Raw genomic sequence first — 13,207 nt, 5'->3', positions numbered from 1 at the left:
CGCCTAACACCCGCTGGCTAAAAAAAAAAAAAGAAAAAAAATTAGAAATAAAAAGCAAAGAGGGAGAAGAAAGGTCCCACAGAGAAAGTTGGGAGAAGGAAAGTAAGGGAGAGAAAGCTGTCTAAAGTTTGTAAAATAACAGTTATTTGTGAATATCTCGAAAACTACTCATTTTCTTGCCATAGTATATTTATACTTTTTTACGCAGAATTAACAGGGGAATCGATCTGTGCAAAGAAAAATATACATTTCCATTTAAAAAAATGATGCAGTTGCTACTTGCACGTGCACTGTTAGCATTTTAAAAAATTTGAGGGCCTACGGATGTAGTACTCTTAGAACCATTTATCTTTTTCCTTTGACATTTTTTCGTCAATGCACTAATAACAGAGAAATTACTAATCTTTTTACTTTTTCATTTACCTCATTTCACTTTCTGGTTAATGAACCATTCTTACCCTTATTTGGTACCATTCCAATGGAACAGTCAGATGGATGATGGTGAAGAACATAGTCGCATAAATGTAAAATGTATGCTTTATTTAGTTCTTTACAATGTTTTTGTTTTTCTCTTTAATCACATTAACGTAACACAAGAGATTTACAATCAGATTCCTTTTTATTTATAATATTCTTAAAACACTCGCCACGGTTCCGAGACACTTTTTTAAGGGGTGTGTGTATGTGTGTGTGGAAAGAGAGAGAGTGGTGGTCTGAAGTTACGTTCAGGCAATTGGTCAGTTATCATGCTTAATTAAAAAATTCATTGAAAAACTGACTGAAAACTGTAGAGCTCGAGAGAGAGATATATATATTGATAAGAAAGAATGAAGTTAAACGACATACTACAGCACGTACGAAACGTAAAGGCAACTTGGTGATTTGATGATGTTCCAAGTAACACTTTACATAGAACCAACGCAATTTAAGAAGATGATCTATTAGATGGCTAAGAAAAGAACAAAATCGGGAACGGACAAGGAAACTGAAGAATTGTGATTCGAGGGTGCAACAACTAATCTTGGATGCACGATGTTGATAGGTCACCACATTTTTGGATCGATAGAAAAAATATAATCTTCGATTTCTTTTTTTTTTGTTTCTTCCTCACCTAACATTATGTACAAGTGATAAAGTAGTGTGCATTGCGTCACGACGACGCAAGGTCTGGATTAAGATAGGTACTTAAAAAAGAGGTTCTGCCTTTGAATCCTACGAACGTCATTCCGAATTTGTTTCTTCATCGCGACCGATCGAAGAGTTTTACTCGTTTTATCACAAAGAAATGTGTGCAACGAAACGCACCGTTATCGATAACTCGATCTTAATCCAGACGACGCAGAAAAACGAATAAGCTTAAGCATACGTAGTTAGAGGCTTTTCTCGGGTAGGGACAAATGATGAATGTGGAAACGTACACATTTGTTTCATTGAATCGTTATGCTTCTCCTCTCATACGGGCAAGCGACTTCTTCGTCAACTAGATACTATTGGCCCCATTCCACGCTCGTCTTAGGCTTTTTGTTTTTTTTTTTCATTTCAAATATCTTCTTCCTTCTTTGATCGCATATTCAGTCGTTTGAATCTTGTTTGTATGGCAGTGAAATGGAAGCAAGGATGAATTGATTTACGAAGTCGTTTCCGGAAGAAACGTGTCACTTATCGAAAAATTCATTTTTTGTTTGTTTGTTCGAATGGCAGTTAATATTCAGCTTGCCGGAAAGTCTAAGAAGTTACGATTTTTTCCCCCGTCTATCGTTTGATTCTACCACCAAGATACGAATCGATTTAGTTAATGGTTTTGACAAGCTGATTTTCTCTTCTTACACTCTACTACGAATGGCAGTAAATCGTATCCATGGATCATCCATGAATTTATCGAATTATTATCAGAAAAAAAGAAAGGATAAACTAAATCGCACCACGATCGGACGAGCGATTACGAATGGAACCAAAATGGAATCCCGTTGCATCTATACGCAAGAAATTTCAAAACTTCTTATATAATCTACATCGAACGACCCGTTTCTCACGCTGGATCGTCGTTAAAAGTCGTCGCCTTAAAAAGCTAAGGGCTCGATTACATACACGTACAGGCATTCGTTCGTCATCCTTATAATCTCCGTCCCGATTACAAAATACAGAATAATATTTCGCTATAATACAGATTTGATATAAAAACAAGTATTTTTTGTTGTTGTATTCACTTTACCATTTGTTATGGATACGGATATGGATACATGCACAATCAGTTGCAACGTAGGTTTTTTTTTTTAGTTAAGAAGAAACTTAGAGGGAGTTTTTAATATTGGGAGAGACTAGGGAGAGCCTAAACTCCTATCTTCAGAGATGAAGAATATGGATAAGAATAGGGACATTTCTTCCCTTACATTTCTTTTTACCTGAAGAAAATCTAAGTTGCAGAAGATTGTACGTATATACAGAGTGGGCCCCATAAAATGGGCCATTTAATTATCTTCTATAGCTAGAATGGTACGAGAAAAGTTTCATATGTAATTTAAATATTTTTAGAAGACAAATAAAAAAGGAGAGAATTGTTTTTATAAATACCACTGTTTCCTGCCTTTTTTTGTTAAGGCCATCCATGTATTTTTATACGAATACATAAAATAACTTTAGATTCTAAAATTTGTAATTAAATGTGAAACTTTATCCCACTGAAATAACATGAAAAAAAATGTCACCTTTCATCGCAAAGTCAAGTCAGTTACAGCATATAGCATAAAAAAAGTCATTTATAAAAACCTTTCATCTTTTTTTTTACCCTTTGAAATCATATTTTAATTATATTATATATGAAACTTTCCTTGTATAATCAGAGCTACAAAAAATAATCAGACATATTTTACATGGACCATTCTGTATAGACATATATACATACATGTACCCATATCGATATATAATTATCGTTTATATATATATATATATATATATATATATATATATATATATATATATAATATCAATATATGTACACAGTTTAACACTCTCTCTTTTTTATTCTTGCACGCCCGTTCTCTTTTCTCTCATCATCTCTTTGTTGCCTCTTCTCGCTTTCTCTCCATCATTGGATCTCGCATGACCCACATCTTTCTTTTTTTCATTTTATAATCACATTGCGACTATTGTACATTTCCACACGATCCGCAAACTCGTATTTTCAGCGATCTTTTTATTTTTATTTTGGCAGAGACACCTTTTTATTCTTCATCCCTGCGAACGTTGGTTCCATTCTACCTATCTGTATTTGAAAAACTGTTTCATTTCCGGGACAATGTCTAAAACGAAATTCTATGTCTCTGTTTAAAGAGTGTGTATGGCTATCTGTCGTAACATCGAACAATTATTTAATGACATCTCCTACGAACAAATATGGAACCAGAAGAAATAGAAAATATGTCTAATTTTCCAAAAAGGAAATTGGCAAGCTTTATGTTATTATCAAAAATACAAGGAGAAGAACGTTAGATTGTGAAGTTAATAGTCGCGATAAATCAGCAGCTTTTTCGTCCTCGAGTTGTTATCCAGAAAATGGGAACATGTCGGATAAAAAAAAAAAAATGAATGTTTGCGCAAGAAGGTTCGACGAGGGACGAGTTAAAAAGAAAAATTCAGTCAATCGTACGTAATATTTTGGCGTCTCGAGATAAATGAAGTGTGACATGGTATTTGATCCACTGACGACCGTAAGGGTTGAAAATTTGGTAATCATAATTTCTATTAAAGTACTATTGTAAACCTTTCATAGATTAGGACCACGATCGATCCGACCATCACGGCCTGAAGTTAATTAACGTGTATCAAAAATGATCGTCAATGGATTAGATGCGTACGAATCGTTTTTTTTCTCTGATGGTATATACGAGTATGCAGCTGTGTACGAGTATGCTGCGTTTTTTGAGCCCACGTATATATTAAAACATGTTTACATTTGAAGAGAAGGGCTCGTCTTTGGTCCGCCATGCGCATATTGTGAAGCGCTTTTACGGTACAGCCCCCGATAATTTGCAAGATAAAAACCGTCTTTAAATATAATTTATAACATTCGCGATAGCGGATATAAATTATCATTTGCAATAGATAACTAATCAATAATAGTAATAGCAATAATAATAATATAATAATAATAAGCATAATTAATAATAGAATCAATATTAATCGATTATAATTCTCGTTGAAATAATCGGTTAATGTAATATCGCTATAAAAAAAAAATGAATGAAATTTCTCGTGTTATTACTTTTTCTCCCGTTATTCATAGTCTCTCATAGCTCTGTTCGTTTAAATTGGCTAATAAAAATTAGTATAAGAATATTACGTATCATTAATTATTACGCTATAATGGTAGAGATCAATTGAATGACCTGCAATAGTTTGGTAATGGTAGTCGTGCTTCGCTCTAGAAAGTGGTAATATAATTGGAAATACTAAAAGAATTTTAATTAAATAACATTCGTAAAATACGACTTACATGTACCGTTAAAAAGAATCGTATCAAACATTTTGGCATTAGTTCTTAACTATCTTTAGAATAAAACGTTAATGATTAAAATGTTAACTATGAATAAAAGTATTCCTGTGGAAGAACTCTGGAATAACAAAAAAATAGCTTGCCTTTTAAAATCATATCTAACCGAATAACAACAGCGGTGGTCATATATTTATATAATATTTAAAAAAAAAAAAAAAAATGATATTGAGGTCGATGATAATGAATGGAAGAAACCTGGTTATTAATTCTTAATATAAGATATAAATTATTTTGATCCATGTTACCTGGATATACTACAATTTAAAAAAAGGGAAGGCTTAAATATAAAATATTAAAATAACATAGAAAATATCAGCGTAAACCTTAAAGCTTAAATAAAATATTTTTAATGTATTCTTAAATATATGTCTTTTATAGAAAATCCCTTATAATATCCTTTTATGGTTCTGGATAAAATAAGTTTCTTCCACCTTTCACTAATATAAAATTGACACGCATGACGTATTTAAACAATGCAAGTATATGGCCACCACTGTGTATATTGTTCATACATAAAAGTTAAAAGACCCAAGGTACGTTCAGTGGGAGCATTTCAAGAATTACGTTTATCATCCTAACACTTATTCCAAATATATATTGTCATCTCCGCTCTCCCCATGGACTTCCCTTCTTCTTCTAACGAACCGATGTCACCTATAAAACCCACCATCCAGAGCGAAGTACACGGAATTCGATTTCACGAGGAAATCGATGCATAAACACTACTACGCAACATTGGCCATAAATGCTCCTTATATCGAACGACAAAAATACGCTTCGTTCAATATTTTATCGTGATAATTGATTTGCTGTGCGAATCCCAGCGTTGTTCACAGAAACAAAATTCTCCACAAACTTCCGTTCACGCGAAAAGGGTCTCGTGGACAGGAGTAGTTCGATTCGAAAAGCCCATGTGATTTCATTTCTTTTTTTTTTTTTTCCATTTTTGATCGACACATGGATATTTGATGGCAACACACGGAGGAATCTGCGGGAAACATTTAAAAAGACGAATTACAATAAAATCGTACGATAATAGAATCTAACGATTTGTCAGTTTACGATCTATCACGTCCCTCCGGCACGGTTCATTTCGTCGTCCGATGTCCTCCAGCTTCGTAAAACGATATATCACCATTGATTAATAATTAGCACACTTCACCAATTTACAAATATTACGAACCAGTGTGTCCCCATTCGAAATAAAAACATTCATCCAGATCGGCAATCGTCGATACTTTCAAAATGTACACGATCCACCTTTGATTTACTCTTCTAGTTCTTTATCTCTGTGATCTTGAACGAACGAGAGACATTTTGGTGTATCGGCTGGATCGGTTCGTTTCACAGTTTGGCATTGAACAGAGAACAATTTATGGTACGATATCGAGACCATTCCTCGTCCTTGTTGTCAGTTCTCTAGGATCGTCACACCTTGTTGTGATGCCTCATCTCGTAGGCTGCGGACCTCCCCCCTCCCCCGGAGCCCGAATAGGCGCCGGCGTACAATTCGGGATGGTTGGACCTGCCGTAGTTGGGTGCTGGGTTACCGCTGCCGGGTGGCGCACTAGCTGTGGGAACCGAGCGATAGCCTGCTTAAAGTTTAGAAAAAGTATTCAACTATGAACAGAAACGAAGCAAACGAAACGACAAACATATTGCTGATACACCGAATGAAGTGTCATGAGAAGAGGCTATACAGAGATCATGCACTGCCTGTACTTTTCAAATTAATCAGCAAGATACATATTTCGTTAAGTATCGCTAGAACGCAAACGATGCAGAAGCAGCAGACTAATGTTTTCATCAAATTAAAAGCTTCAACGTAGACTAACGTTGAAATGCTACGACAAGATACATAATTAGGAGCAAATACAAGAACTTGTAGCGAGGTGAATGGCAAGATTGAACGTTAAAGACTTCCGGTGAGAAGTCTGCTGGAGCCTGCTGTACATGTTCTTTGTTTTATACATATCAGATTTACTTTAGATTCGTGAATTTGCTCCTATCAAGGATATTAATTATAGGCCCCAGCTCACCTCTGTAGGTCATAGAACGATAGTATCAGGTAGTGATGAGCGTCAATCAATGCGAGGAAAATGCAAACAGGAAAAAAACATTGATGTAGTTGCGGATCACACTGGGACAAATACGTGAGCAAGCTTCTTAGCTTGAGTTTAATCCTTATCTTTAGAAACCAATATACAAATACAAGATAAGCATTGATGTGATTAGGATTTTTACCTTGGGTAGGGTAAGTACCCTAGCTTTACTGAAAATGTCAATGTTTAATATTACTTAATTCTAGCATAGTTTTTATTCGTAACTTTTGCTGCCTTATATATTGCATTTCGAGCCATATACTTATTTCTATTAAGATTTTTGAGAGTTGACAAATATATCTTTTATGTATTTTAATAATTTCTGGCGAGGGAAGTGGTCCTTCCACATTTCGGGAATGTGGAATCAAGGTAGATTTGAACTATTACTACTAGGATCAAACTCAAGTAATGATAGCTGCTTCAAAAAGCAAAATAGTTACGAAGCAAACCTACCTTTTGGATAATACTGAGCACCTCTACCTTCTCCATAACCATGGGATGGCCCTCGAGTACCATTGTGGCCTCCTGGAACTGACCTGGGAGGTATACTTCTGGGTCCAGCACCACCTCCCCCATGTGGATGTCGCTGGAAGAAAATTAAAGGGAAAAAATCATTTTATTAAATGTTTAAACATACATCTTTTTTTTTTAAATTCATTTTATGTACCATTCTTCTTAACGTATTCATAGGTCTCCTAAGAGTATCACTAATACGTCTCGCTGGAGGTTTCTTAGGATTACTAGAAGGAGTGTGAACGGCACAGCATTTGATGAACAATCCCATGAAAATGATGAACGCTATCCCCATGAGCAACACCGCCCACCAGAATTCCTAAGAAAATAAATGTTCCATTTTTTCGTGGTATTTATTGAATATGAAAAAATCAGGATGCAGGTGGAGATTGTACTTACAGTCACCCACTGTGCTACCGTAAGCAATGTTTCCTTATTAAACAAAAGATTCTTCAATCTGGCTAACGGTCCTTCCGCATCGACTGCTCGGCACTTCAAAAATACATCACAGTATCCCTGAAATATATAATCAATTCACATTTAACATATATAATTAAAAATTCTAATGAAATCACACAATATTTCATGACTAGATTTTTTACCTGAAAATTATCACAGGGTGATCCAGGACGAAGGCTAATCCCCCCATCAGGTAAACCAACAATGTGAGCAAATTCGCTGGTACTACGACAGGTAGATGGATCGGTACCATTTTGGCAGGCTAATTCACATAATTTACGTTTATCGATGTTCGGGATAACGTTACTCGTTAAAAAGCATTCGGTCAAATTCCATTCCAGACAAATCGATCCTGTACACTCGCCATTGATACACAACTGTGAATAAATTTTCAATTGTGAAGCAACATATCAAAGTTTCTATAATTATAGTTCAGATACCAAATTAGAATATAGACTGTTTGTTATCCTTTAAAATAAAATAAATTTTATATTTGCACGCATTACATTTTTAATTTTGCTATCCCCGGCAATTAAAATTAATTAATATTAATTAGATCTAAGATTTCTAAACAATACCAGGTGATGTTATTTAAAATTACAATAAAATATAATTAAAATAAAAATGTAAAAAGTGTATTTTCTTACCTGTGTCCCCTCGTTACACCTAGTTTTGTTAGCTCTCGGCAAGGGCGGTGGACATTCAGAAGACCGTCCATTGCAAGTTGAATTATAACTACAATCCGATTCAGCCTTACACTGAACACTCTTCGAGAGGGGTACGAATTGGCAAGATTCGCTCGAACAACAAGGTCCTTGACTGGGGCTATAAAAAAAAAAAGGATAAATCATGTAGTGTATTGTCGGAAAGGATATGCGAAATGTTCGAGGGCTTACGAAGCATAAACCAGAACTCTGTGTACCTGCATTGTGTTCCGAATTTCCTGGTGCAACCTTTTGCTGTTTCGTTCTTTATTTTGTCCAATTCGGATACCTGTCTGGGATAACAACACTTGTCCACGCACTCGTCGTCGTCGTACCCGCAATCACATTCCTCTCCGGCTTCGACGATCTTGTTACCGCAGAACGCTCCAGCAGATGCTTTAGATAAAATTAATTTGGTAAAGGAGGTATTTATTTTATTATTGAAGACACAAATGGATAGTGGTGTCCATAATTATGATGAGATCTAAGGAGGGTTGCAGCCTTGGGCTCCAGTTTCCGGGGAGGGAGCCCAATACCATCGGTCTATCTTTGGTTTCTTCTACTATGATAATCAAGATGTTTCAAAAGATAATGCACCTTTATCCATTCGTGTCTTTAACTACAATAGATACTAATACTATATTTACCAGTGAAACAATTTCTTTTTTTATTATCTTCAATAGCATCTAACACGTTACTGATATTACCGATACTGCATTTTGAGAATTTACTGTTATTTGGCCGATCTCCGCTGGTTGCTGACGCAAACATAATATAATTTCCGTGTAAACCACCTGGTCTACATTCAGGTGGGAAATCATGCTGTAAATGATATTACGATTATATTACATATAATCAAAATTAATATATTCGTGAATAATTAACTTTCTTTCGTAATGAATTCTTACAGGTGATCCAAAATTATGTCCAATTTCATGGGCCAATGTTAATTGCGACACCTTCGGTGGTACTCTGCTGTTGTAATTCACGAAAGTAATAATTCCTGTGTTAAGGGATCTTTTGGTGGATTGATACATCCCTCCTACTGTTTCTGTGTATGTTTTGTATTTTTCGCAAATGCCACCGGATGCACCGGAAGCTGAAGCTACCCAGGCAAGTCCGAGGGTACCTCCAGTGAAATCTCTGTTAATAATATTAAAATGCTAATTTATACAGCACGACAGGAAGGTCACTGAAAGGCTTAAAATAATTTTGACTTCTTTATTTTTTAATTTTTGATATTTTCCTATCATGCTTTAAATATTTTTATCATCAACATCCATTTTTTAACGAAAACCTGATATTTGATTTGAATCAACCTAACAATGACTGTAAATATTAGATATCAATCACAGAATATGAAAATTTTGGTGAAGCAAAAATCAGGAAACGTCGAATCTAATTTGGATCGAGCTAAAACGTTTCTATATTCCACGATTTTCCATACCTGTAGGTGAACACGTAGGCAAGGCAGAAGTCTTCGTGGTTGCCGAGCGAGTGTAAATTTAAAAAGTTGCTAACGTCGATATTTTCCATGCAAAACGGATTCGGTTCACCGTACGTCTGCTGCGGTGTGCAGGCAGTGTCGTCGTCGATCTGTTCGACAAGATATTTTCATTTTAATATCATTACAGATATTACTAAAATTAATCCTTGAAATGGAACACAGTTCAATACTCTACATATATGACCGTGGATCATTTTTGACTTTATGTAACACAAAATTGATAATAATTATTATTCGTTTGAAAATGCAAGGAAATTTGCATATAATAGTATAGTAGCCTATGAATTTTATTTTAAAAAATTTTCCACTTCTAGAAATAATAATTATTCAATGCATCACAGTACTCGAAGAGCTAACGACACAAATAATTTCATCACCTTTATCCGTTGCACTTCAAATTTAATATTTCTGTGCTTGATCCGACCATCGAACCTGGTGTCCCTGTAGATATAGTTGACGGCAGTGACGTGATGCGCGATCAGAGACAGGATCTCCTCCCTGGTTTTCTCCGCATCGTGATGCAGCTGAAAGCGAAGCCGAAAACGGGTGGAATTCAATATTACGCGAAACTTCACGAGCACCACCGAGTGCAGAGAGTTTCCGCATAAAGAGATTTTTATAACGGCGCAGGAGGAAAAAGAATGGCGGTTCAAAGAGAATGCAGAGATGGAAATATTCCTTGAAGGCAAAAGGACATCAGGAATGCAGGGGACGTCTAGTTTAGAGGAAAATGCGAAATGAAATTACGCTGGCCCCCCATTACCGAGGAAAAGCCGTATGAATGCGGCTGCAACAGCAGAAATGGTAGGTATGCAGGATATTCGACGATTGTGCAACGAATTATTGCGTTTTCTCAACGAAATTTCGTGTAGAAAGGGAGAAAAAAAGATTCAGGTCGGTTATTGTTCTTTTTTGAAAAGAAACTTGCTTCCATAAATTATACAAAACTATATCAGGGAGCAACATTGCAAATAAGATTAAATTTGTATCGATTCTGGATAATAAATTTTTGAAAAGGGTTGAGAAATATTTTCATTTGAACTATATTTAATTTACCTGTTCGGATATGTGTCTCCATATGAGAGGATCGGTCTGGATGAAGAGGGAACATGTATTCTTGTTATCCTCTTTCGGTCTGGTTGCCCTCCGCGTTCTCCGATGACCAGCTTCGTTAGCCTCTCGAGAGTATTTGTGACCGGGTGATTTCGGATCGCTATTCCATGGTTTCACCAATGGCTTAGGTTTCTTACCATTCGCGGTTAACAGAGGAGGTACGTCCAATTCAGCAGAATTTTGAATTCTCTCCATCCATTCCACTACGTCGTTCGTGATTCCACAGCCACTCGTTTCTCCTTGTGAACAGAAATATCAACGCTCCGATAACAATTCCTGCTGCGGTTGGTATATAGCAATCATGAAACAACGCTTTTGATGATTCAAAAATATTTGAGAGTGTATTAACAAATTTTCTGAATAATTCCCCCATATTATCATTTTCCTGAAATTTTACATCATTTTAATGTCATCGAATTACGTCAAACTTCTTATGTTTCAAACGTCTTCATACTGCAAAACAAAGGGTGTTCCAGAAAAAGTGCAAGTCCCTTTAAAGGGGTGAATAACTTTTTTCTTTGATAAAATGATGGTTAATGCTTCGTTTTTGATTTATCAACGAAAAACAGTCACGTTCGACGCCGGAGATGCCCCCGAGCAACTCATCTTTCGACGATGAACGTTTCTGAAAACCTGAAAAATTAACAACTCCGTAGGTTTACGACTTTTCGTGCCATAAACTTGAGACCATTAAAATGTATCAAGCCGCCCATCATCTGGATCCTCGAACTCTGCCAATAACCAGACAGTCTAACGAGTTAGCGTTGGAAATTCGAAACGTCTGCAGGGAACGTGGGAATTCAAATTTTTATACCCAGGAAGAAATTGACGTTTACACTCGAATTGCACCCTCCTGAGAGGGATGTACGAATGAAGTTTAAAAAGTGTCGTTAAAAAAACACGTCTCAATTTCATCAGAGTTCTCTCGTGCATCAAGCAAAGTTACAACGCGACCGGAAGTGTCGATGCAAGGTTTAATTATTCGTGTAATTTCGAAACGCAGGGAGGCAACATTCGCGACTGGAAGCCGGATGCACGGTCATAATACACCACGTAATGACAAACTTAACCGCTTCCCCTTGGGTGTCGTATCGTCCGTAACGACGATAGCTATTATTTTGAGGACGTGGTCAGTCATCTACGTATGGGTGTGAAATCACACTTCCTCTTTCATCGACCAACGCACAGCATATGGGCACGGTCGTTACGTCGCATCGTTTTTTACGAACTGAGATTTCGGGACGGTTGTAAAGATGAACATTATTCGCAAATAGTGATTGCGAATTGTTTTATGACACTGTGCAATCTTTCCGTAAATATTAATTAAAGGAAACTATACATATTCATATATTTTAAAATGAACCCAAAATTATCATTTTCAGATGATATAATAATGTGGTATTGCAATTTTGAAACAAAATCATCATTCATTATCATTTACTCTGTTATCTGTAGAGCTTACAAGGAGAACTACCAAAGTGTTACACTCACTTATTAATGAAACTTTGCCAGCTTATAGAGCTTGTCGAGCTGAACACGCCTATACCCTCTTTAAAAGGACGGTTAATTGTTTAAAAGATATTAACAATTACAGTTAGTTACTACTTACATTGAGAAGTATGACAGACTCACACATACAACTCGCAATCTAGAGATCCATGGTTCAAATCCTTGGTTCCCAACATTTTTTTTTCTTTTTAATGATAATTTGTCTCCTTTTGAATAACTATTACATAAAAATTATTATAAAAAAAAAACCGGGTACCCAGGATTTGAATCGAGGACCTTTAGATTACGAGTCATGTGTTTAACCACGGAGCAGATCCATGACTTGTAATTTGAAGGTCCTCGGTTCAAATCCTTGGTTCCCAAAAAAATTTTTTTTTTAATGATAATTTTTATGTAATAGTTATTTAAAAAGAGAGAAATTATCATTAAAAAAAAAAAAAAAAAAATGTTGGGAATCAAGGATTTGAACCGAGGATCTCTAGATTGCGAGTTGTATGTGTGAGTCTGTCATACTTCTCAATGTAAGTAGTAACTAACTTTAATTATTAATATCTTTTAAACAATTAGTCGTCTGCCTACAAAACGGGGTATAGGCGTGTTCAGTTCAACGAGCTCTACAAGCTGGCAAAGTTTCATTAATAAGTGAGTGTAACACTTGGGTAGTTCCCCTTGTTAGACAATGAAAAAAATGTTTTTTTTATAAATCTAATAGGATAACGTATACTGTTGTTGATCCCTATATAATGAT

At 35.7% G+C, this 13,207-nt stretch overlaps 1 protein-coding gene across 5 annotated transcripts in view; it reads right to left on the bottom strand.

The window, feature by feature from the left end:
* Window positions 1-5,469: 5,469 nt before the first annotated feature.
* kuz (zinc-dependent metalloprotease kuz) overlaps window positions 5,470-13,207 on the bottom strand; it is a 90,527-nt gene continuing 82,789 nt past the window's right edge. For 2 of the 5 annotated variants that reach the window (XM_034323985.2, XM_034323989.2), the window contains 12 exons: window positions 10,894-11,189; window positions 10,215-10,361; window positions 9,778-9,926; window positions 9,239-9,473; window positions 8,978-9,152; window positions 8,549-8,726; window positions 8,274-8,451; window positions 7,770-8,003; window positions 7,567-7,683; window positions 7,322-7,486; window positions 7,108-7,240; window positions 5,470-6,147 (listed from right to left, as the gene is read on the bottom strand). In XM_034323985.2, the coding sequence (XP_034179876.1) occupies window positions 5,981-6,147; window positions 7,108-7,240; window positions 7,322-7,486; window positions 7,567-7,683; window positions 7,770-8,003; window positions 8,274-8,451; window positions 8,549-8,726; window positions 8,978-9,152; window positions 9,239-9,473; window positions 9,778-9,926; window positions 10,215-10,361; window positions 10,894-11,189 (2,174 nt within the window). In that variant the 3' untranslated portion in view covers window positions 5,470-5,980. Of the gene's footprint in view, window positions 6,148-6,225; window positions 6,594-7,107; window positions 7,241-7,321; window positions 7,487-7,566; window positions 7,684-7,769; window positions 8,004-8,273; window positions 8,452-8,548; window positions 8,727-8,977; window positions 9,153-9,238; window positions 9,474-9,777; window positions 9,927-10,214; window positions 10,362-10,893; window positions 11,190-13,207 lie in introns of those variants that run through there. The other 3 variants (XM_034323986.2, XM_034323987.2, XM_034323991.2) reach the window with 3 other exon arrangements.

Source organism: Osmia lignaria, chromosome 11 (assembly GCF_051020975.1).
Source record: "Osmia lignaria lignaria isolate PbOS001 chromosome 11, iyOsmLign1, whole genome shotgun sequence".
In the NCBI taxonomy this organism is placed as follows: Eukaryota; Metazoa; Arthropoda; class Insecta; order Hymenoptera; family Megachilidae; genus Osmia; species Osmia lignaria.
Note: the sequence above shows the minus strand (reverse complement) of the source record. Positions and strands in the feature narration are given on the sequence as shown.